The sequence below is a fragment of the Gallinula chloropus genome (genome assembly GCF_964237585.1).
Source record: "Gallinula chloropus genome assembly, chromosome: 28".
Taxonomy (NCBI): domain Eukaryota; kingdom Metazoa; phylum Chordata; class Aves; order Gruiformes; family Rallidae; genus Gallinula; species Gallinula chloropus.
This window is the reverse complement of record NC_140113.1, coordinates 2032696-2058441: the sequence shown is the minus strand read 5'-3', so window position 1 is coordinate 2058441 and position 25746 is coordinate 2032696. Positions and strand designations below refer to the sequence as shown.

Sequence of the window (25746 nt, the reverse complement as noted above, 5' to 3'; positions counted from 1 at the left end):
AGCACTAAACTGTGTTTATAGAGTTTAGGGAAACTTTGAAACCACCAGACTACTTACCCTTTCTTTTGGTGCTGGTGAATGCTGTGGGAGGCTGGAGGAAGCACCAAACTATAGTGTCAGTTTGCTTTCCTTCTGTGCATGTTCTGCTTTGAGTACCCTTGTGTTAGAGCAGTTGGTAAGACTACACCTTTGTTGTTTGGGGCATAACTTCTTTTCCTGTGTTTTACAGTAACCTAGAGAAGCTTGTGCACCAGACAGGGTGCAGTGGTCCCTCAGCTCCTCCTGAGGGTGTTGGTCTCTTCAGCCTCCAGTTTGCATTGCATTCCTCAGCACTTCAGACAGGGCTTTGCTTGACATGTGAGGGGTGAATTGGTACTTGGGGTCAGTGGGCAAATACTGGGCTGTTGCTTGTTGCTCACTGTGCTTGATTTATGGTGAGTGTGTCTTGGACATCCAGGGTTTTAGTAAGAGAACTGTAGGACTGGTGTTGGCTGTTCTTTCTGTTGGATTTTAAGACTAGCACTAGCCATATCTCAGCACCTGGAGCCTGGGGAGACATGAGAAGGTCACTTCCCAATGTGATATGGCCACCCTGCCATGTAACTTTTCATTGTTGCATCTCCTGGCCTTTTGTAGTAACTGCTGAGGCTTGTGAGTGGTTGGCTGAAAGCCCCTCTCCCTGTGGTGCTGGCTCATGAAGCTGAGAGCAGGGAGAAGCTCTGGGGTTGTCTGGTCTGCACAGGTCAGGCTGTAGCCCTCTAGCACTGACATCAGTTGCTCTGCACTGACTTTGTACCCAGCAACATGTACAGCATTGTGGCCTCTTCCTTGAGCCACTGCCTCCAACCATAGATGATTTAACAGAAGAAATGTCCTGTACTGTATTTTGTGTTGGAGGACTTTGACTTTGCTGGGACATCCAGATTCTGGGATCTGGGTACCAGCTGACCTGCTGTGCTGGACTTCACAGAATCACAGAATCACTTCTCTTGCAGGGGAATGTTTTAAAAGGGTTTCTCCTCCTTCAGTATCTGTTACTGTTGAAATTCAGGCCTTTGTGCTGTTCTCATCTTGCTGAATTTGAATATGTGTTCCAGGCCAGGTTGGATGGGGCTTTGGGCACCCTGGGCTAGTGGGTGGAGTTCCCCCCATGGCAGGGGTGGGAATTGGGTGGGCTTTCAGGTCTCTTCCCACCCAAACCAGTCTGGGCTTCTAGGGATTTATTGCAGCACAGATGTGGATGGTTCATTGTGTCAGGATGTCTGTGCACAGTGTAGCTGCTGCTGCTCAATAGCTGTAAATGTTCTGGGAGAACCTGGTTGCCCTTCATCTGCTGTGTGTGTGTAGGTGTACACAGATTTTCAGTCCTGGACCAAGGGGTAAAGCTGAACGTTCACCTGACCTCAGTGTAAGTTGTATTTAGTTTCTCTCTTCTTTCCCCTGCTGAAGTGTTGGTGCCCAGCTGTTGAAAAGCTCTGAAAGGGTCAGGTTAGACTTTTCCTGTGTGTCCAGGGTCTCAGGCTGATGTGGCTTTTCCACAGAAATTTCATGTAGCTGAAAAGAAATGAATAGCTGTGTCCTTCACAGCTGTTAAAGCAGGAGGGGAAGGAAGGTTTCACTGCACTGCTTTCAGATGCTGGAAGGCAGCAGGTAGCTCTGCAGCTCCCATGACAGGGTAAGGGTCTCTTCATTTCACTAGTGCAGTGGACTCCCATCAATCACAGGGTTGGAAAAGACCTTTAAGCTCATCAAGTCCAACCGTTCCCATCCTGTGCTAAACCAGATCCCTGAGCACCTCATCTCCCCTTTTTTAAACACCCCCAGGGAAGGGGACTCAGCCCCTCCCTGGGCAGCCTGTTCCAGCCCTGACAACTCTGCCAGGGAAGAACTTTTTCCTCCCATCTGCTCTGCCCCTGCCCTGGGGCAGCTTGAGCCCATTGCCCCTTGTCCCATCTCCTGTCCCCTGGCTGAAGAGACCATTGCCCACCTCTCTGCACCCTCTCTTCAGGTAGCTGTAGGTGGTGATAAGGTCTCCCCTCAGCCTCCTCTTCTACTCTAGTCTAGAAACAGAATTCTTCAGTGTTCCTGTTTTGTGGAAAGTATTTCAGCATTCTTTTGGGCTGCCATTGTTTTTTTTTGCATGGAAAACAACTGTGGAATTGCTTATGCAGTTTCTCTGTTAACCAGGTCGTTGGAATGCATCATTACCCCTGGATTTTTACCCAAGCTTTTTAATCACATCTGGTGGTATGCAGTGTCTTTAAAGGTGCACTCAGGAATGCCTAGGCATGGCAGCTAACTTAATGACAAGTGCAAATGGTTTGTGGACAAAGTGGCCAAATACTGAAGGTATTAGCAGCTTTCTAGCTTTGGCAGCTTCACTTAATTTTCTTTGTCATCAGGTTGTCTGTATAAACTACCTCTGAGGTGATAATGGAGGTCTAGCAAGGTATGGGAACACACTTAGTGTCAAGATTGCTGAGGTTCCTTAAGTGAGTTCAGAGCACAGCAAGCAGGAGCAGCAGTTCCTGGGCTCCAATGTACTGGGAAGTTCTGGGATTGTCAGTGAACTCCTGGGAACCCTTTTGAGGAGCTGGAGTGATAGTTCCTGCCAGGAAAGGATGGCTGTAGGAGACCTTGGCTTCTGACAAGGAGCTCTGTCAGACCTATGTGGTCAATTGGAGGTTGGAACTTTCATCAAACACTGTCTTAGCTATTGCTTAGGACAGGCCTGTGTAACAGTCTGGCCTAGAGCCTGGTTCCCAGGGTGCTGTGAACAGGCACAGCAGTGCAGCTGGGGGCTGTGGGTAGTCTGTGTGCCCTCAGGAGTGGTGGTGACGTGCTGCAGAGTCTCCAGCAGTCAGGGCAGCAGCTGTCCCTGTGACATGAGAGGCACTGACTGAAAAAAGAGGGTGCAAGGCAGCAGGGAGTGCCTGGGGTCTCCCACTTAGGCTGGGCAGGGACATCTCCTTATTGCTGCTGGAGGACCTGTCACCAAGCAGAGGACCTGTGGTTGGTCTGAAAACCAAGCTCTGAGGTTGGTGATGGGCAGCACAAAGTCCAACAGGTCACTAGTGAAGTACCCAAAGGTGTGATATTGGGGACAGATTGTACCATGGGGATGTTTGCAGCTGGTACCAGGCTGGGGGGAGTGGCTGGTGCAGCTGGTGGTCGTGCTGCTGTCCTGAGGGACCTCAGCAGTGTTCTCTGAGGGCTTTATGGCAGGGCTGGTGTAATGGAAGATGACCCTGCAGTGTTTGGGTATCCTTTTACTCTGTCTGGAGACAGAGTGAGTTAAATATATTCATGGTTAGTGTTCCTCCTTACGACACACAGGCACATAAAGTCAAAAAGGGCAGCACAGTTGTCCTGGCTGTTGTGTGAAGTGCTCTGCTGTACTAAAGCTGACATCCTCTCTTTCCTGTCCCAAGCCATAAAAATGAGACATACAGTAACATCTTCCTTTATACTTTAATATTTCTCAGCATGTTTTTAGTGGGAGTTGTTACTCCACATCATCTTGGAACATTGGCTGCTGCTCCATCAGAAGAGAATGGCTGTTACTGCAGAGTAACAATTCAGTTGAGCTTAACCTATTCAGAGTGTTGACTCTGAACACTTGCTGAGGTTTTGTTTTGTGTTGCAACATTTGCAGTGCCAAACATTACCAAAAAGAAGCGTCATTATTTGAAAGCTGAAGTTTCTTCCTAAGGAGATGGGGGGAACAGGTTTTTTGGCCTTAAGCATCTTGAATAGTCAGGTTTCTGTTCCAACCACAGATGAAGAAAGTTGCCCAAAAGACTTCTTCAGGAAACCAGCCTGTGGTATTCATACACAATTTTGGGCCTGGTATTTTCTGTTGTTCACTTCACAAATCCTTTTCACTTCACAGCATTTAGGATGGTGGCAGTTAGGATGGAAAAAGAGCCCTGGAGCAACTTAAATCTCAGTGGAAAAATACTCTGGAAATGAAAAGGGGGAAAAAATGTAAAGAAAAGATACAGAGGTGATAAGGATGTGGAAGGGCTTTATTAAATGAAGCCCATAAAATGATACCTGTTGTTTTCAGGATGTAAAGCAGTTACTTATAGCATATGGTCAACTTTTTTTGGAGATCCCTGGGAGCTGTCTCTGAGCTGGGGTAAAGAACAGACCGATGCCAAGTGAGCTTGGGAGCTTTGACTTTTTCCTGGGGAAATGTCTGCTGGAATTGCTTGTCCTCATCTTTGTTTCAAGGCAAATGCCATTGATCTGGCAAAGGGAGAAGGTGCCACTTTGTGTCGTTTGTAACGTTTGCCTGAGTTGTTTGAAGGTCAGGCTTTGCTTCAAACAAGGACAAACATCATGGAAATGCTTCAGTAGATGCTGAAACTTTTGGTTCTGTACAAAGGGTGAGCTTAAAGTGTAAATGGAGCAGGTTGCAGTGATTCCTGGTGTAGCATTGCCCTGACTGGTCCAGCTGTACAAGGGTACGGTGCTTCTTGGGTGTCTTAGGGGTAGGCTCAAGGCCAGACTCTGGCTAGTCCAAGCTTTGTGCCCAGCCTGACACAATCAATATGTGGGATTTCTGCAGTGCTCTCCTAGTGTTTGCATGACTTGTGAGAGTTTTCATCAGCATTTATGACTAAATTGGAGCTGAAGCAGAACTGTAAAAAGTAGTTCAGGTGATGAATTGAAGTTCCAAGAAGTTATTTGGTGGTGTGGGGGGGAAGATGCTTGCTTCTATTTTGTAAACCCTATGTAAAACTATGGGATATACCAGGGAGCCCAGAACTGGATACAAAACTCCAGTATAATGTTGTGATGATAGGGTTTGGTCAGCACAGACTTGTAATGGGAAATCATACTCTTCTGTTAGTTTTGCAGATCAGTCATTAAATACTTGAGGTTTTTGCTTCCAGCCACAAATATCTTTTGACAAAGATTCTTCAAGAGACTACTGGCTTTTTTTTTTTCCTTTTATTTTTTCTTGTAAGGACACCTTGTAGTATGAAAATAAAACCTGCCAAGGGGGTAACAAACAGCAAGTGCTTGTCTCCAAAATTGAGCCAAGCAGTGCATATAGAACATTTTGGGTTCTGAAGTTGGCATTTAGAATAGTGAAGAAGTGAAAGTTATGATGTGGAACAAATCTAACATTGGGCTGAAGGACATGAGGAGGTAGAAATCAGCATCATCTCCTGAGACCAGTGGACAGAAAAAGACAGAAGAAAACTAGTGGAAACCTATGGAAATGAGTTTTCACTCAATTAAAAATAGTCTATGAGAGTGTGCTTCCAAAAATGTCTGATGGAATAACTAGTCCACTGCAAGCTGTCAGCCTGCTCCAAGCTGGGTAGCAGTTCTGGTAGTTCCAGGCTTTGGTTTAAGGACTAATCTAGAAATAAACACAACACTTAAAAATGCCTCCATGAATGGGAGAAAGTACTGTGAGGAAGTGGGATCCTGTACCTTCTGTAAACCTTCCACTAATGCTGAGGCCTGTGGCATCATCCCTAATTAGCTGGAGTAGTGGCAGGCTGTCTTAGTAGGACTGGAAGAACCTCAGATGAACAGAATATTTGGTTTCTCATTCTGTCACTTGGGCTCATAGGATGCTGTGGTTTTATGGGACATTAGTCCTGTGGAGTCAGGTACGAGGTCAGACCAGGTTACTCAGGACTTTATCCCATCTGGTCTTGTAAAGCTCTGCATGCTTGAGTCCCTGAGCATCTGGGTGACCTTTTGCTGAGCTCACTCCAATTTATTCATGTCTTCCCTGTTTTGGGGGACACTAAATATGGGATGCAGTATTCTAGATGTGGGGTAAAGGGAGATGCTCTCCTCCTCCTGACTTTGGGCTGTATTTCTGTTAGTACAGTGTGTGTTGGCTCCACGTTGCTTTGCTCTGGGCTGTGATCCCCAGGTCCTTTTCCATAGAGCTGCTCTCCAGCCAGCAGGGGCCCACCCAGTATGTGACCAGGATTTCTTCCTTCCAGTAATCAGGACTTTGCATTTGTCCTCACTGCATTTCATAAGGTGCCCATTGGCCTGTTCCTCCAGCATGTTTATGTTTCTGTGGGTGGCAGCCCTGCAGTCCAGCATCCTGCCAGGTTCCTCCCAACTCAGTGTCCTCTCCACTCTTGAGGAGAGTACACTCCCATCTTCTCTTCCAGGTCATGGATAAGAAGTTAACCAGCAGATCTCAGGATAGATCCATGCCAAACTCCTTGTTGCAGCCATGGTGCAGAGTGTAGGGGTTTGGGGGTCTGGGGTGTGAGAGGGGTGGGTTGGGTCTCTCCTTTGAAGGTTGATGGGGCACTTGCTGTCCTGCAGTTTTTGGGGATCTCTTCCAATTTCTGTGACCAGAGATGATAGTGGTTTTGGTGAGGACACTAACCTGGTGTCACACACCCTTAGAAAGTGACTTGCATGAGGCAAGTTTGACTGGTTAGTCCCTGACTTGATCTTCATCCCCTGGCCCTTCTCCTTGAGCCCTTCACTGAGAGCAGAGACCTGTTAGTCAGTTGATGCAGAGGGAGGTGAAGGTGGCACCTTGTGCCACTTGCCAAATCATGCCCTATTCAGCAGCTCTCCCAAGTTTTCCACGTTCCACTGAGACAGCAGTAGAAGTTTTCTTGTTTGCCTTGATCCTGCTTGTCTGTGTGTTTGCATTCCTGTGGAGGCTGAGCTGCAGCTGAGCTCCAGCGCTCCCCAGGCTGAGCCGGCAGCGTTCCTAAACCTCTCCTCCTAAAGGCCATCACTTCTTCCATCTCCTGTGCGTCGCCTGTTTGCACTGGAGCTCTGCCACGAGTTCCCTGCTTAGCCAGGCTGCTGTGTGACCCATCTGCCTGTTTTCCTGGCTGTTAGGGTGTTGGGAGACTGAAAATGCTGCATGCATAGTGCAGCCTTGTCTCAGGGGTTGGAATACAGCCTCTTGATCCCTTGCTCTGCCAGGCCCACCTTGCTGTGCTCTGGCACTGGCGTAACCCTTTTGGGGAAGTGCAAGGGTGCTTGGTTTTTTCTCAGGGGTGATGTGATGGTAGTGAAACTGGACTAGAAGCCCACACAAGCTGCATTTGAGCACTTGAACCTGTTCTCATCTCCTGAAACTATAGTTGCTGCTTTGAATTCTGCCTTTTCAGCACGCTGATGCCTGCTGTTTGGATGTGGTACTTCTGGACACTTCTGTCATATTTAAGCTATCTGGTTATCACTCCCAGCACATTTTATAAAGCCAAATGCACACAAAAAACCCCAACACCCAAACCCAGCTCTTCACAAGATGCTGCATCATCTTCCATGTGATGTTTGGGGAGGTTCTATGTTTGTTACCTCAGCTTTTCTAATTGAATCTCACAGTACCATGCCCCAGTTGATAAAACAAACACTGAACTAAAATGCCTTTAGACTGAGGTGCTGTGATGTAAAAAGATCCAGGTCTAAATCTGGGTTTCCTTCAGGACAGGATTGGGAGAATCTGTGTTACCACTTTCAGGCTGGGGGTGGGGGTGTGTGTATGTGTGTAGGGGAGAGGCAGCTACTCTGTAGTCAGGTGGAAAATAAGACCCAGCTCTAGTTCCCTGTGAGACTTCCCAATGACAAGTAGAGCTGTCAGTCAGTGTGTGTGGGGGGAAGGAATAAGAAATGAGCTGGTAACTGAAGCAGCGTGTCTGGGGAGCTGGGAAAGGAAGCGAGGACATGGATGGAAAGCCAAGTGATGCACAGAAGGAAAAGAGTGCCCTCTCTCCTGAAAGGGCTTTTTGTCATGGAAACAAAACCAGATTCTCTCTGCTGAAGGGGTAGTTTGCTTAAAACTAGGTTTTATGGTCACTTTGTTAATTATTCATCCAGATAAGGACCTACTTGTTTCTTCTTTTATCTTTTGTCTCTTGAGTACATCTGCGTTTCTGTATATGCAAACTTTTTAAAAGGTTTTTTAATTACTGTCTACTAAAATAGCTGGAAAACTTTTTCAGCACAGCCTTCTTTTGCATAGCAGGTTTCTAGCAGGTTCTCAGCATCAGGATAAAAGCATGTAACTCATCTCTTTGCCTGGCATAAACATTTGACATAAATAATAATGTGGTGTTAAGTGCTGATTTCTTATGTTTTCTGGCATGGCCTGGGAGGAAGGTGGTTGATGCTGTTGAGGAGAGGGGAATAGGGAGTGAGATGGTGAAGCAGAACATTCCTGGAGTGATCTGTGAGGGGCTGAAGGGTGGAAGATGCCTCTTGCAGTGACTGGACTGTCACATGTCAGCCTGGCCTGGATGAGATGAAAACCAGTAACTGAATGACAAGAGATGCCTGAGACTGATGGTATTAAGTATTTAGAGCAAGATAAGTTAATATGGGGTCAAATTTGTGTGAGTTGGCGTGTTTTAGCCCTCAGGACTGTAAAGTCATGTTACACCTGATGTAATTTAGAGGTGCTGAGAACAGAGTGAGAGGGAAGGTCTGTGTTCTAGTGTTGGGGTTGTTTTAGAGCATAATGGGTATTTTCTTACATAGTGGCAGGTAAAAGTGAACAGGGCTGAAATTCCTGGATTTTCATATGAACTCCTTGTCAAATGCCATAAGCCAACATGAGAGAACCTGATAACTGCTGTAACCCCACCCCTCCTCAAGACCCTGCTTTTCTTAACCTGTGTTTGTTTCTGTAAAGCCCACAAGGTCCATGCTCTCTGTTCATTCAACCCCCTTTATACAGGTTGCTCCATGGCTGGTTTGTATCAAGTTAGAAGTGGGAAAGGTACAGAATTTTGCTCAGACAAAACCAATAGAGAGCCAAGGGGTATGGGCATGGCTTCTGTGTGCTTCAGGGAACAGGCATTTGGGAGCATGTGTAAGCTCAAGGACAGTGTTAGCACAGGGACAAGGGAGTCAGAAGCAGGAAGATGTGTGTTTAGAGGAGGAGAGTTGGAGGGGGTTTACAGAGTGGGCTTTCAATCAGACAAAAAAGCTGAACTGCTTGTAGTGTGAAGCTCACTTCTGTGTTAGGGAAAGGGAATATGTACAGTGTTCTTGCTGGAGCAGCTCCCCTATGAAGAGAGGCTGAGGGAGCTGGGCTGGTTCAGCCTGGAGAAGAGAAGGCTGTGGGGAGACCTCATTGCAGCCTCCCAGTCCCTGAAGGGAGCAGGTGTCTAAGATCTGATTTTTATTGTATTTGTTTCACTGCAGAGGTAAATCCTGCTGTCAGTGATTTGCCATTAGACTTGTGTGTCTGGCATAGTGAGAATTTGCCCTCTGTGAGTGGAGATGTTTAACACTACCTCTGTAAGAGGGCAGGATGCTGTTCCTGTAGCAGGGTGGAACGCAAGAGATCTGGCTGCTTTAAGAGCTTTAGCAGACAATAAAAATTAACCAGGACTGTTTATACAAGGAGTGTATTAGGAAACAGCCAATGACATTATTTGGGTTTAGATGAGTTACAGGTCTGTTCCAATTCATAACAAAGCTGAGGAGTTGTGCCGCTGCCCTTGCTCTGGAGTTGGTCTGTGGGCAGGTGCCTGGTGACAGCACTTGGCGAGCTGTTTGGAGCTTCCTTCCATCCCGTGTGGCTCTTGGACTCATAGGTCTCAGTTCCTTCAGCAGGCTGGGGATTTTTCAGAAGCTGGAGTTAATCTACGGTGTGGGTTGCAGCCTTGTTCTTCAGTGCCAGGATCATCACCATTTGACCTTTTATTTATTGGGGGAGAGGGGAGTATTGTTCTGAAATGTCTGGAAAGCATAAGAAAACTTCATTGCCAGCCAAGACTATTGCCCAGCCACACAGTGTGATGGAAAAAGGGCTCTATTTCAGAAGAAATCCTCTGCTATAACAATTAGCTGTGTGTTCTAGTGTTCTCAAGCCTAACAATGGAGCTTAATAATAACAACTTAAAAATAGTAAATTGTTAAAATAGCACATTCTCCTGTGCATGCTTATGGTTTTCTTCAGAAAATCCCGTGGATCTGGAGGAGATGTGGCAACATAGGCTGGGAAAGATACATCTTTTATTGAATGGGAATTGTTTTATTGCACTGAGACACTTGGAAGTGTTTTAGAGGTTGTTTTTAGGTCTACAGTGATAAAAGCCTCTTAAGTGCTGGGAGATTACAACCTGGAATCATCTTTAGTATGTAGTGTTATAATTGATAGCAGCATTTGTGAAGGTTGGAGATAGAAGCAGAATGACTAAATAGCCAATTATCCTTTGCTGAAAAGGTTTTAAAGGTTTATGTTCTCAAATTCTTGGGACAGTTAAGAGTAAACTTTCATAATGTAATAGTACCTGAATTGTTTGCATTAAAGAACTTCCAATTCTTTGGTTTCATCCTCAGTTATGTATGAGCAAACAAAGGATTGAAAACACCTTTTCCCCCCTCTTGTCTCCAGGAGTGAAGTTTGGGACAGTGATACAGCAAGGAGTAGCCTGATGATTTGTTACTTAACAGTTAATCTGGTCACTTCCTCACTCTGCTCCTTACCTACAGGAGTTTGTACTTGGGATCTTCATTAACAAGACTGTTCAGAGTTGGTATTTTAGTTTTGAATTACTCCCTGTTGCTGGATCCTCTGTGGCTGTTTGACACACACTGTCCTTGAAGGCAGAGGATTGCTCAGAGTGGGAAATGGAAGAGCTTTGAGTTACCACTCATCATGTACCACAGCCTTGAGAAACTTCTTTGCCTTTGTATTTACTGAGTGCATTACATTTCTGTTGAGTTCACTGTTTCTCATGTGCATCTCCTTTAACTTGATAGTGATAACTTTCTGTTGGTAGGATGAATTTAAAAAGATGTTCTTCTGTGCAGGACACAGCTTAGGCTACGGCTTCGTCAACTACGTTACCGCAAAGGATGCGGAAAGAGCAATAAACACACTGAATGGCCTCAGACTTCAGTCAAAAACTATCAAGGTAGGTTGGCTAGATTTGATTTTTTTTTTCCCATCTTCTATGAAAATGGCATTCTGATAAACTGTGTGGTAAGGCTGGTGTGCTCTCCAGCCATGGAAAGGGTAGGATCTGGGAGAAGAGCAGTGAAATGAAGCCTCTCAGGTTTTGTTTTGAATCAGCTTCGTATTCAAAGATTCTCCCCTTTAATTTCAATTATTTTTTCATTCACACCTTCATTCTACAGCAGTGGGTGGGATTATTCCAAACTGTTGCCAAGCTTTTGAACACACATGCATGCCAGATACTTGATGATCTCTGTTTTAAATTGTGTTGGTACACATGCACTCCTTTTCCAAACTAACAGCGAGTCCTGTACCTGCAGGAAGTCACACAGCTTAGGTGGTAGCTGGAACTTTGTCTGGTATCAGAAATTAAGGTAGAAAACTGCACTCTGGGTGGTAAAATCTTTTAGTGAAGCTTTAAAAAAAAAAATGATGGCATGTGGTGTGATCTTGGTTACTGACAGGTCCAGTGTCTGTGTGGCAGCATTGGTATTAGGCTGCTGCTGTCTCTCCAGCAGTGCTGCTGTGTTCCTTACATGCTGGGTAAACCCCAGGTGGTTGGAGCTATACAGGGACTTGTGTTTTTGTTCTGGCAGCTTTCCCCATAGAATCACAGACTGGTCTGGGTTGGAAGGGACCCCAAGGATCAGAGGGGTCCTACCCCCTGCCACAGGCAGGGACACCAACCTCCAGGCCTGGAGCTACACAAGGTTGCCCAGGGCCCCATCCAACCTGGCCTTGAACACCCCCAGGGACGGGGCACCCACCCCCTCTCTGGGCAGCCTGTTCCAGCCCCTCACCACTCTCTCTGGAAAGAACTTCCCCCTAAGATCTCATCTAACCCTCCCCTCCTTCAGCTTCACTCCACCCCCCTTGTCCTGCCATTATCTCCCCTTTGAACAAGCTGATTCCCCTCCTGTTTCTCTGCTCCCTCCAGGGACTGGGAGGCTGCAATGAGGTCCCCCCACAGCCTTCTCTTCTCCAGGTTGAACCAGCCCAGCTCCCTCAGCCTCTCTCTATAGGGGAGCTGCTCCAGCCCTCTGAGCATCTTTGTGGCTCCTCTGACCCCTCCCCAACAGTCCCACATCTTTCTTGTATTGGTGGCCCCAGCTCTGGACACAGGACTCCAGCTGGGGCCTCAGGAGGGCAGAGCAGAGGGACAATCCCCTCCCTGTCCCTGCTGCCACCCCTCTGCTGATGGAGCCCAGCGTGAAGTTTCTCACCCCCCATGACCCCCAGGTCCTTCTCAGCAGGGCTGCTCTCCAGGAGCTCCTCTCCCAGTCTGTATCTCTGGCTGGGATTCCTCCATCCCAAATGCAACACCTGACACTTGGCAGTGTTGAACCTCATCATGTTCACTCAGGGCCACCTCTCCAGCCTGTCAAGATCCCATCTTCCCCCTGTTCACCTTTCTTAACTCCAACAAAAAACCCCACTGCCCTTGTTTAGCGGGGAATAAGTGCAGGTAACTCATGACAAACCAAATTGCTCTTTACACCCTGAACATACCATTTGGCTTTTTTCTTTAAAGGTTTCCTATGCTCGTCCAAGTTCTGAAGTGATCAAGGATGCTAATTTATATATTAGTGGGCTCCCAAGGTCAATGACACAGAAGGATGTAGAAGATATGTTCTCACGTTTCGGGCGCATCATCAACTCGCGTGTGCTCGTGGATCAAACTACAGGTGAGTTCTGCTGCAGTAGCTTCAGAGAACTATAATCTATAGCATGTTTGACTTTCTTTTTTTCAGAGACTGGGAATTCCTAAAGTAAATTAGACTTTAACAAACTAACCATGACATGGGGTGTCAACCACTGCAATAACTTTAATGGGTTATCTTTTTCCAATGTTTGATTTTTTTAGACAGAGTTCCTCATGCTGTCTCCTTTGCCTAGCCTACAGTTTAAACCTGGGACCCTATTTTACCCCCTTATGTTACCAGGCTGAGCTGCTGATTTGCCAGATGAACTCTCTTGCTGTTCCAGTTGATGTTAGTGTAGTGCAATGTGCTTCTGGGCAGTGTTTGGAATCTGGTGTGCTAATACTTATCTTTATTTGCAAAAATACCACTGTTACCATAGGTAAATTCCAGGCCATAGTTACATATAAAAAAGCAAAACAATGTGTGGTGTCTGTTTATACCAATTTGGAACTTGCACAACTTTCTCATCTTTTAAAAGGTTTGAGTGTCTCAGAGTCCTCTGTGGTTACTCCTAACCAAAGGAATGTACTTCATACACTTAGTACTACTCTCATCAATTTTCTGAATGTGATTCAGTGGCACAGGGTGCCTGGGGAGGCTGTGGAAGCCCCATTCCTGGAGGCATTTAAAGTCAGCTTAGATGGGTCTCTGGGCAACCTGGGCTAGTGAGGGTGTCCCTGCCCATGACAGGGGGTTGGAACTGGATGATCTTTGAGGTCCCTTCCAACCCACAGCATTCTGATTCTATGATTTGGTTTACTAAAAGGAAAAAAGAGAAAACAAAGGGAGGAGTTGCTTAGTTAAGTACTCTGCTCAGGAGAGACCAAAGTTAAGGGTTTCCTTTGTGATGTTAATTCTGACTGGGATGTTAGGAGTGTTTTCACAGTTTTAATTCCTTGCCTGACTGTTTCAGGCAGTATAACTGAAGTTTAGCCTGTACCCTTAGGTGTTTAATGCTTTCTCTAGTAGCCTGTATGTTATGTGTGAGTTTGTAGAGAACTTCTATAAATAGACTTTGTTTTACTGATAATACATGTGCCATATGAGAATAGAGTATGATCTAAACCTGGTAATTCCATGTATAACATTTGTATCTGGTAATTTGTGCATTTATCCACAGTAGTTCAGTGGCAGCTGTCACTCTGTGAGGAATCTGCTGTAATTTAGAGTAGACCACCAGCTTTTGGTGGCATTGTGAATGCTGAAGCCTGCAGTGTTAAACATCTCAATCAGAGCTAGTTCCTTGTGTAGGCCTCTGCTTTTAAGTGTTAGGATTTCATCAGACCACGCTGCAAATATGAGTGTGACAGAAATCCAGGGTGACCAGATGAGATGTAGATGCTGCCACTGGAGATGCTCCAATGTTAACTGAGAGAAATCCTGTCCTTCCTTTCCTAGAGAGGAGGATTCCTTTGCCTGACTTTGATATGGATCTGCTTCACGAGCTAGTTATCTAGGTGACAGCTGTAAGTAGAAGCAATAAAAAGACTTCTAGAGCACAGAAAACTATTAATACAAGTGCCTCAAATAGTCCTCCTTCTCTGGCTGCCTGTCAAGTGTGTCTAGCAGCATCTGTCTGTCTTCAATAGAGCTGTAACATGAGTGACAGAAGTCAGACAGTTAAAATCTCCCCAGGAATGCTGTAGTTTCCAGTGAGTGCTGCAGCATCGTGCTGTGGCACGGTGATGTCTCCCTCAGTGCCAGCTCAGAACGTACGTATTGCTTTCAAATAACCTTAATATCATGTAGTGTTTGAAGAGTGTGCTCTGTTTACATCATGAGGGCTGCTGCAGGCACAGCATAGGTTTCCTTTCCCTTCAAGAATGAAGCCATGGCTTGGCTTAAAAGCTGTGTTCCATATCTTGATCTAGTCCCAGTCAGGAGAAATTTTAACTTGTGTTCTTAGATGGACCCTCTCAGCAGAGGCTGTTCTTTAATCTGCTTTAAATTTGCTTTCTGCAATACTTACATTTTAAAATGAATGCTATAGATCAGGTGAGCAGCACTGAGATGAACAGCAGGGAAGTGGAGAGGTTATCATATGTTGGGCTCTGGGAGAACCTTTGGGGACTTGTGGGTGATGCTGCTCTTGTGGCCTCCCTGGAAAGGCACAGAAGCTCCCAGTACAGAAAGGCTGATGTCTGTGGTAATGGAGCATATAGTGCTGTCAGCTCCAATCTGATGAGCTGATCTGGTCCAGCCTCCTGTCATGGAGGTAACCAGCAAGAAATCAAAAGATGGAACAACTTCTTCACAGGTTGACTCCTCCCAGGTCACTCTAGACAGTCCAGCCACATAGATGGTGCCAGCCATCTCCCCCCATCGTTCTGCAGTTCTCTTCTTCAGAAGGTGCAGTGACTTGGGGAAGAGGCTTTCTCTGTGACTTTGCATATTTAATGAGGAGTTATTTCAGGAGGTTCTCCCAGTGCCCCACATGAAAACACTCCTTTCCCAGAGACCATTCCATGGGCAGGTGTGGGGTTGGATTCCCTTTGGCTGGCTTGCCACGTGCCCAGGGCTTTTCATGCTGCAAATTATTGTTTCCTTCCCCTGTGAAATACAGGAAACAACGTTCAAATGTCATAATGTGGTTTGTGATGAGCTTAACCAGCTTCTGAAGCTGTCTCTGAAGATTGCCCTCTGTGGGAGGAGGATAGAGACAGCATGGAAGTATCTGATCTGGCCCTTTCTGAAACAGAGCTGGTGAAGCCCAAGAATCAGTCTGCTTTGGAGTGAAATCTAAAGAAAATGTACTGTTTTAACATCACTGTGATTAACAGCATTTCCAGACTATGGAAAATCCCAGCTGGATGAGAAGCAGGGGAGGGAGGTGTGGAGGGAGATCTCCTAAGGCAGAGCTTTCACCTCCACCAGAAGGATCTGGGGGCTGCACCTTGCAGGGGGGACACGACGCCAAATCAACAAATGTTTGCCAGTGATGTCAAGTTTCCAGCACAGCTCCCAAGATGTAATTCTTAATCAGCTTTTAATAAATTAAAAAGCATGTGACAGCTAGAAACAATGGCTGTGATGGAGATGAGGTGGTGATCCCTTCATTACAGAAGGTTAAACTGCTTTGATTTGACCTTGTACCCTCCCCTACAAACCAGCGTGTGCTCTCGGTGTGGAAGACATTGGAAAAATGAGTCAGGTTTGTGTTTGCAGGTGCTTTCTAGTGACAAAGCAAAGTAAAAGGACTTTAAAGTTTTTTTAACTGATGGGAATTAATTATTTTGTCTTAAAGTGTTGGGAGGGGTGTTTCTGTTAATGGGAATGTCAGTTGGTGATGGATTTTACGGAATTCTACCACACTGGATTTTAAGTGCTGGAGTCACTGTGGTTGTTACAGCTGAAATGAACGTGTTAATTTGTCTTTTGTTTCTTAATTTTGTACTTTATCCTCCAGCTGCTGAAGAAACTTTAGTAAATGTAGAGAACTTGAAAGCTGTGACCATAGAAATATTTAACTTTTTTTGTTTTTTGCTTTCAAAGTTATTTTCAGTTGATCCTCAACTTCAATTTTTTTTATTTTGTGTTTTTGTTTTTTTGTTTGTTTTCTTTTTTGTTTGTTTTTTGTTTGTTTTTTTGTTGTTTTGTTTTTTTTTATTGGTTTGGTTAAAAGGTTTATCCAGAGGGGTCGCATTTATCCGGTTTGACAAAAGGTCAGAAGCAGAAGAGGCAATTACAAATTTCAATGGTCACAAACCCCCAGGTTCCTCCGAACCCATTACAGTGAAGTTTGCAGCCAATCCTAACCAGAACAAAAATGTGGCACTGTTATCCCAGCTGTGTCATTCACCAGCTAGACGGTTTGGAGGGCCAGTGCATCACCAGGCGCAAAGATTCAGGTAGGTTAGGAAGAATAATGCATTTAAGGCTGTACCGCTGTTCCCGCGTCCGTCTGGGGCATCTGTCCTCGTGTAGCTCTGCAGTAATATCTTCATTGCAGCATGTGGGAATGGATACCTAGTGCATTCTGTGTCCTGAGCTGTTATGTAAAGAAAATTTGTTGAATTAAAATACCATTAAAGTAAAACTTTTACTTTGTAAAATCTATATGGAAATGAATCGTGTGGAGGTACATGCACTACGGTGGGTGTTTCTGCAACTGGGTGTAGAGTGAGATGATGAAGCAGCAGATTCCAGATGGGTTTTGGTAGGTGCCTGTCTCAACAGATCCCTGCTCTGCAGTCCATATTTCTGACTGTGGGTATAATTTGGCCACTTAAAGCTCTGCACCACTGGTTCCAGCAAGGAGGTGTGATAGTAAAATAGGAAAACCTTATTTCCCATTCAGATTCTGTGAGATTTCTGCCTATAACTTGAGCTGTGCAGTGTTCTGTCTGTCCTTGAGTCCTCAGTTCAGTAAGATTATTGAGCAATTGCAATGTATTGTCTGCCTCCAGAGCTGGGGAAGATACTTAGTTTGCCTTTGAGAATTGCTTTAGTAGCTTTTGGTATGAACTGCTCAAATTGGAATTGCCTTAGTTGCTTACAGGAGGGTGTTGGTAGCTGGACTGTGCTCTGGAAAGTGCATTATATTTACTGTCTTGTGGATAAGTAATTGGCTTGGTGATGAGATGTGTTTGGGAGAGTTTGAGTAGTGTTTCCCTCATGGGAGCTGGCTTTTTTTTTTCTCCCTGGAGATACCCAATTAGCTTTGTGTGGTGCTGCTGTTCAGTATTGCTTTGCCCTTCCTGTAATGCTGTAGTTTAGCAGTTTAAAAACAGGCAGGTGTAGTGTGTCTCCAGTGAGAATGAGTTCTTCATCTGTTGCCTTGTGCTAAGGATAATGAAACAGGTTGTCCAGAGAGACTGTGGAGTGTCCATCCTTGGAGGTGTTCAAAACCTGGCTGGAAAGGGCCTGTGCAACCAGCTGTAGGTACTCTTGCTTTGAGCAGCAAGGTTTCAAAGAGGATTTCCAGAGGTCCCTGCCAACCACAGTCATTCCCAGATGCTCTTCAGCTGTAGCTCAGGCAACTTTACTGCTCCTCAAACATCACTTCCCTGAAGCACTCATCCAAATCTCTGCACCAAACCATCTAAGCCACACAGTGGAATGAAATTCTACCTTGTTGGTGGTTTGAACATTAAAAAACTCACACATCCATCTCTGGCAGCAGCCTGGGCTCCAGCATGGCCTGAGCCAGTGTCATGGTTTAGCCCCAGCCACTTGTGCAGTCCTCTGTGTGCATTGTCCTGTCTCTACCCCCAGGTGGGATGGAGAGGAGAATTACAAGACAAACATCAAACTGGTGGGTTGGCATAAGGACAATTTACTGGGGCAGCAAAGGGAGAGGAAAATAACAATACTTTTCTAGAAGATTATACACAGTGCAATTTTCTCACCACACCAGAACCTGATGCCCAGCCTGTTCCAGAGCAGCAACCCCTCCTCCTTGGCCAGCCCCCTTTATATACAGAGCATGATGTCATATGGTATGGAATAGCCCTTTGGCTTGTGTGGGTTCTAGCTGTGTCCCCTCCCAGCTTCTTGTGGGAATGAACTCTGTCCCAGCTGAAGCCAGGACATTATCCACCCCTTATTCTCTACCAGCTACATTGTGCCTGGATCCTACGCTTCCTCGTTACTCATTGTGCTGTTGGATTGTTGCCTGCTGCATCCAGAGCTCATGGCTGGTGGTGTGGTCCATGAATCACAGAATCACAAGGTTGGAAAAGACCTTTAAGATCATCAAGTCCAACTGTTCCCATCCTATGCTAAACCAGATCCCTGAGCACCTCATCTCCCCTTTTTTAAACACCCCCAGGGAAGGTGACTCAGCCCCTCCCTGGGCAGCCTGTTCCAGCCCTGACAGCTCTGCCAGGGAAGAACTTTTCCCTCCCATCTGCTCTGCCCCTGCCCTGGGGCAGCTTGAGCCCATTGCCCCTTGTCCCATCTCCTGTCCCCTGGCTGAAGAGACCATCGCCCACCTCTCTGCACCCTCCTGGCAGGGCAGGGGAGGTGGGGAGAAGGTCTCCCCTCAGCCTCCTCTTCTCCAGGCTGAACAGTGCAGGAGTGATGACCAGCAGTGGCAGGGTTATGTAGCAATTACCATCGTCCTTATTCTTTCCTGTAACATTTATAACAGAATTAAGCTGCCTCAGAATAAGCAGCACAAATAATACTCACATTGATAAGTGAGATACCAAATAACTTTAATTCTGCCCTGTAACAATCACTGGGCAGTAGTAGAAATGATTAATGTATCTGTTAATAGTTCCAGGTGAAATTAAACTTGAAATGAGCAGTTTGATAATGGTACAATGAAAGAACAGTGAAGAGCAGCATTAATGTTATTTGCCTGCTATTTCCTACCCTTCTACAGACATGAGGTCTCATGGGTGGGGACAAGAGAAAAGAAACTCTTTGTTCCATTCCTGCTTCTGTGGTAGTTATTTCACTCAAGCTGTGTCCAGGGCTCATCTGTTCTGGCCAGCTTCTGCCTGTAGTTAGTTATAGGTGGGCTGATGGAGACATGAAGCTTTTGAGGTACTGCAGACCAGTAGAAGGAGTAGCAGAGTGATGCTGGGTTCAGCTGTGCTGTTACTAATACGTCATGGAGACAGGGGTCACCAGCTGTCCTGAAGACAAGAAGTATCCATCTCTCTTCATGTCTTGTCCCAGACTTGCAAGATCTGTAACACTGGACAGGCTTGGCAGCGTTAGGTACATGGTTGGACTCAATAACCTTAAAGGTCTCTTCCAATGACTCTAATTCTTTAAACATCTTGTTTTTCTTTCCATCTTTGGTGGTAACTGCAGGTTCTTCTAGTCAGTCTGTCATAAAGGATGCTGAATTTAAAACATGGGAGCCTTAACTTGGCCTGAGTCTTGTTTTGTGTCCTGAACAAAGTTCAGTGAAAGGAGAAGCTGCTGCTGAAGAGCTCGCAGGCTACATAAATTACAGCTGTGGCCTCTGCTGCATAGCAGCTCAAGATTTAAACTGAATGACACTTCATCATATTCCATCATATCCCTGTAAAGCCAGGGTTAAGCCTTTAGTATCTCTAATTTGTGATTATTAATTTTTTTAATTGAAACATGGTCCAAAGTGTGCTGTTTCCACCCTGAAGGAATAATGCTGCTGGCTGGGTTGGGGGGTTGGTAAAACATCTGGGACCAGGGATTCTGTAGAGTGTAAGTTTTGTTTGCTGAAATAGCAGATCTTTAGGTGTTGAGCTCTGATGAAATGAAAGACTTTAGCTCCTAAAGCTCTAGAAGATTGGCCAAGGTCCCTAGAAGTTTACTAGAGCTTTATGCTTCAAAGAAAAGTTCCTTCAGATCATCTTGAAAATATTCCCAGTTGAGCTGGCTTTGCTTTCAGACTTGTTGAGGATTGGAGCCAATTCCCACTTACTTTCATGGACATACTTCTGTTACAGACCACTCTGAGTTGATTTTGATCAGGGGAAGTGCAAGAAGACTCACAAGAGTGTTTAACCTCTCTTGACATCACTGCTTGGGCAGCACCCACACATCCCTTCTGTTTCACTGGTTTGTTCAGATTTTAAGGCAGTTTGGAACTTGGATGCATTGAGAATACTCCAGACTGGACATTTTCTCCTGTGGCAATGTTTCATTAAAGTGCTGGAAAAAATGTGGTGCTGAAACCCCTGGTTTCAATTGCTGCTGCCCTGTGATATGGGGCTGTTTGATTTAGTACCCTGCTATTTCAGTCTTAAAGCTCATGGCACTGAATTCCCAACCAGCCTTGGTTTGTATGCAGTAGATGGTTGAGATCTAGATCAGGGTGTAGGAGAAAGACTTGCTCATGGGGAAAACAGTGGACATGGCCAGTATCAGCCCAGTTGAACTCTACTGTTTGTGGGACTAGTCAAAAATAAGAGTTTGGGATTGCACTCGCCTGGGATGCTGTTCTCAGGTTACAGTGGAAAGATTTCAGTAAAAATTGCTGGGATTTGCATAAAACTGAAAAGTAATTGTTTTCATTTAGGAGATTCACTTCTGAGATTGGCCTCTGGTGTGTTAATCCCAGAATCTAAGTGAAGCAGCCTGTCTCAAGAGTGGAGTGAAAGGCCCATCCTGTAAGCAAGAGCTTTCTGAGATGAAAAAGATTACAGTTACAAAAGACCAGAAACATGTGTTGGTGCTCAGTGTCACAAGAGGTTGAAGTTTTGAGGTTAGCAGGACTTAACCATTCCTAGAAGACATCATCTACAGATGCTTGGGATTAAAGAAGCGATGTGGAGGAGACAGTGTGCAAAGAAATGCAGCAAAGGTGAGGGCACCAGCAGTAAGCACAGCAAGACTGAAATTGTTCAAATTACATTATTCATGGAATTTAAACCATCTTGGTGCTCTCTGGGCTTTAGTGTTTGCTTCAATCAGTCTTTTAAACATCCTTAAGAAGTGCAACTTCCTAAGAGTCAGAAAAAGGTCTGTGCCTGGCACTGCACAGGCTGTGGAGAGATCTGGTGTCCTTGTGCAGGCTTTTCAGGGTGAGGACAGAGGGTTTCTACCAGGTCAGCTGAGTGCAGGATTAGAGCTGTCACTATTGCAGATCTTTTTTGGTAGTTGGTTTTTAACTAACCAGAAACTTTTGTGAAAGGCTTGTTTCTTCATGTGAGCAGGTCTGGGCAAGAAAGAGATGATGAATGGGGTCACAGTTCCTGTGGTCGTTCTGAAATGTCTTTTGGAGTGTTTTAACCCTGGGCTGTGGCTGTTTTCTAAACCTGTAACTTTTTTGTGAGTCAAAGCAGGAGGAGAGGAGAGTTTATTTGAAAATTAGTGGTTGCAAAGAACAGAGGTACTTGCTATTTTGGATTATTTTGCCCTTAAGATACATTTAGATTTGTTGTCTTCCTATGTTCAACCCCCATCTGCTCTTCTACAAGTGTTTTCAGTCCTTGATGTGCTGTTGATCTGGGCTTGTGGGCAGAGCCTGAGGCTGTGTAGCAAGCAGGTTCAGAGCTACACCGACTGCTGGAACCAACGTGGTGCAATTCTGAGCTTAGTGACTTTCTGCTCCCCAAACATGTGAGCAGGAACCAAGACTGCTGATCTGTTGAGATGAAAACTTTCCAGATACTAAGGTGGTATACATTGTACCATACTCCAATTCAGAGAAGCTACAGAGCTGAAGGTGTCTGTCAGAAAAAGTAAGTGTGTGAAGCATGAAAACACAGGAACATTTCTATATAAAAGCAGAATAAATAGTAGATGTGTCACACAACCCTCAGATCACACGGCTCAGTGCGTCTCATTCACCTTCTGATACTCTTAACTGCTTTTTCAGTTTACTGTAGTAGAAGGATACCCAAACTTGGATGTGCTTGGGGCTGGCCAACAGTGGCAGCAGCAGTGAGTATGTGCAGCATGAGCTCAGGCGTGCCCGCACCGAGCTCCCAAAGCCCAGCGCCAGGCAGCCGGCTGGGCTGCAGCCAGCAGCTCTGCCCGCCTCCAGGCAGTCGGCAGCACTAGGGGGTGATGGAGGGGAAGGGTCTGTACCCCAAAAGACCCCTGCTCTGGGCACATGAGGGTCTGTGATAGCTCAGGTGTCTGCAGAAATGAGGTCCCTTGGAGCACTGGAGAGCCTGGGGTGGGGAGATGGGGACTGAACCGTTCATGAGTGCATCAACCAAAGTGCCACGCCGAACGCGAGCTGCCCCTGTGTGTACGTGTGTGCTGCTGCAGCTCTGCTCCCCTTCCTTCTGTGTAAAGGCAGCAGCAGCAGCTCCTCTCTGTGCAGGGCAAGAGAGAGTCAGTGGAGAAGTGTTTGGCACTTAATGCAGCGTTCACTGCCCAGACATCCGTTCCCTGTTTTCTCCAGGTCAGCAGAGAATCAGGAACTGCCACCGCCATGTTCTTGGCAGAGAGCAGCACGTGTACCGCATTTAAGTGGTTTGCATATCACCAGTGGTACACCACAGTTTGGGAACCCCTGGTATAGTATAATTATATTTCTACAATCATGTGACCTCACATTTTGAAATAATACCTAAGCACAAGGGATCAAATTGAGGTTTTTAACCTTAACTTTCACATTTCCTGACCTTTTGAGTGCTTAGCTGTGCAACTGTGATACTGAATTGAAATATTCTAAAGAATTAAATTTTCAAGGATGGAGACCAGAAATAGAGTAAAGGGGGAATTAGAAATGTGGGTTATAGGAGGCAAGAAAATTAATACAAAGCAAGACCTAGAAATGAGAAGGGTGGTGTTTTTGCTTTTTGGCATGCATATGTGTAGTGCTGGGTTGCTGTGCAGGAGGCAGGGTTTAGGAAGAGTGGGTAGGGGATGTAAAAAAAAACTGTTTGGGTAAAGTCAGAGAAGTTTCACTGGTAGGAATCTGGTGTCAAATTAATTGGAAGAAAACCATCTATGCATACTGAACCAGTGAAACTGCACACTTAAATGTGGTTTGCTGTTTTCATGTTTGAAAGCTACTGCAGTTGGAATAGCTGCATAACTGGTATTAAGGGAAAAAAACCCCCAAACCTGAGCCTTAAATTCTGTAACTAGAAATCTGAGGCATCCCAGCTACTGAAAATTGACCAAGGAAATGCTAATATTTCTCTAGCTGCTGTACTCATGTAGCTGTGAGTATGCATGGCTCTGGCTTTTTAGTAGCCTGTTGGTACTGGGAGTGTTTGCCTGCACCTGCTGCCTTATGGTGGGAAGGGGAGTGGGTTTTATTCTGTCCCACAGACAAGAAATGTAAATTAACACACACAGTCTCTACTCCTAAGAGAGACCCCCCCCCCCTCCCCTGCCCCAGCAAAACCCAAAGAAGCCCTTAGACTTAAGAGTTCCCAATGTGCTGTTTTAGAGGCAAGAAAAGGAGGGTGTGGGATGCAAACTCCTTGAGCGAAGCAAGTGGGAGATGCCCCGAGGGTGGCTTGGAGCAAGCTGGGGCACTGGGGAGGTGCTGCCTCTTACCCACACTTGGCACTGATGCCACTGAGCACCCTTAACAGCCCAGCTGAGTTCCTGAGATCCAGCTGGGGCCCTGTGAAGGTGATCACGTAATCTTGCCTTGCAACTCTTCTGTTGCCTACCTCTTTGAAAGGCTAGTTCCCTATTGATAAAGTAGTTGGAGTGTTTAACATTTTCTTCCTGGCAGCTGTCAATCTGATTGTCAGTTTGAATGGGGAAATATTTCTGGCGGTTTTTGATGTCCATGTAGAAAATATTCATTCTCAGTTGCTTCCCATTCAAGTTAATTTGCTTAATTGAATTTAACTTTTACATGAAATATTGTGCTTTTTATTTGCTAGGTTCTCTCCTATGGGTGTAGATCACATGAGTGGGCTTTCTGGTGTAAATGTTCCAGGAAACGCATCTTCTGGCTGGTGTATCTTCATCTACAACCTTGGTCAAGATGCTGATGAGGGAATCCTCTGGCAGATGTTTGGCCCCTTTGGTGCGGTTACCAATGTGAAAGTTATTCGAGATTTCAACACCAACAAGTGCAAAGGTTTTGGTTTTGTGACCATGACAAACTATGAAGAAGCTGCAATGGCCATAGCAAGTCTTAATGGCTACCGCCTGGGGGACAAAATCTTACAGGTTTCCTTCAAAACCAACAAGTCCCACAAATAACTTGCTCGTGCTTTTTGTATGGAATAGATAATTGAGTGACAGAAGTTGAAACCTTTGGGGTTTTTTTTGTTTTTGTTTTTTTTTGTTTTTCTTAGTGTAAAACTCATTTTGCGCCAATTTTCACAAGTGTTTGTCTTAGTCGAAATGAGAAGTGGAAAAAAAGGTTTTATATTCTGGGATGCAACTGACATGTTCAAATGTTTGAAGTCCCACAATGTTAGACCAATTTTAAGTTCCTTTTTAAGTTATTTCATTTCAAACATGTTAAAAAAAAATACCCCTGAAATCTTAAGTAGATTGCATTAACTAGACCCTCTGGATGGTGGTAAAATTGAAGCATGCTTTCACTTATGAGACTAACATTTGTTCCATTGAATGTTGTCTGCAAAAACTGGAATTCTCTGAAAAAATGTCAGGCTGAATGAATTAATATTCTTGGGTTGGTTCTTTTTTTTTTTATGTTGTTGTTTTTCCTACCTGTTCCCCTGACCTTTTCTACCCCAGACTCGGTAGTATGGAAGAAAAGTTGAGAAATACTAATGTTTGAGTTGACAGTAAATTGTTTGATCAATTAATACTCTACGTGTAGAGTCGAGGACTAGGCTTTTTAAAGGTCTTGTAAGTAGTAGCATGCCAGCATAACTTTTAACACCATTGATGAGGTAAGTTGCACACTGAGCAGTAGCGATGCTGTCAAAATTCAAAGTTGTTTTGGTTTTTTTTTTTAGAAACATGACTTTTAAAACCCACTTTCTAATAGGAATGGACCAAAGAGTTTCAAAGAAACTCCGGGAAGATTTCAGAGTCAAAATGAAACTCCAAAAAGAAAGTGTGAATGAATATATGTTGCTACTTTATCAAACTGAATCTCTTTCTGTCCAAATATTTAATGCATGGTGCACTACTTACTGGTACATTATAATGCAGCAAGATACTTACTCATTTTCAAAGATCCTTATAGTTTGAATTCCTTTGGTAGTTCTATTTTGTAAAGGAAAAAAAAAAACCACAGTTATAAACATTTGAGCATTGTATTTCTCGCATCCCTTCTAATGAGTGCTAGATTTTTCTATTTTAATAGGATTTTGTTTTTGTTTTGACAACTAGCTTTACTTATTGAACACTCAGCAGAAAAGTACTTACTACTTGCAAGTTAGATATTAACAAAAAGCCCCCTTTGATTTGTAGATTGAAAGATTAACCCCCCCCAAGTTTTCTGCAGACTGCCTTGAAACTTTGAGTTGTTCTGTTTCTGTTAATTTTCTTTTGCTTTTTTGTGTTTTTTGTTTGTTTTTACTTTTGCATTTAAGAACATTAAATTTGATTTTGTTTTGCTCAAATTTTGTTTTGTTTTTTATTTTCTGTTCTTTTTTTGCTAAGTATTGCACACAGTGTCCAGCTTTCAAAGAGTGTTGTTTTAAAGAACCATAGTTCCTCTTTTAAGAGTTTTAAGTTACTCCTTTGACAGATGAGTAGAAGAAAAAGGGTTATGAAACAAGAGGGCTACCAAAAAAAATCCATCTGTTGCTTAGAAACTGTGCCACAGACCCACAT

The 25746-nt window shown here is 44.8% G+C and overlaps 1 protein-coding gene across 1 annotated transcript in view; it reads left to right on the top strand.

The window, feature by feature from the left end:
* The window catches only part of ELAVL1 (ELAV like RNA binding protein 1), a 39386-nt gene extending 13854 nt beyond the window's left edge, over window positions 1–25532 (top strand). The window contains exons 3-6 of the mRNA XM_084276491.1: window positions 10780–10883; window positions 12456–12609; window positions 16250–16475; window positions 23868–25532. Of these exons, the coding sequence (XP_084132617.1) occupies window positions 10780–10883; window positions 12456–12609; window positions 16250–16475; window positions 23868–24192 (809 nt within the window). The 3' untranslated portion in view covers window positions 24193–25532. The remainder of the gene's footprint in view (window positions 1–10779; window positions 10884–12455; window positions 12610–16249; window positions 16476–23867) is intronic.
* Window positions 25533–25746: the final 214 nt, after the last annotated feature.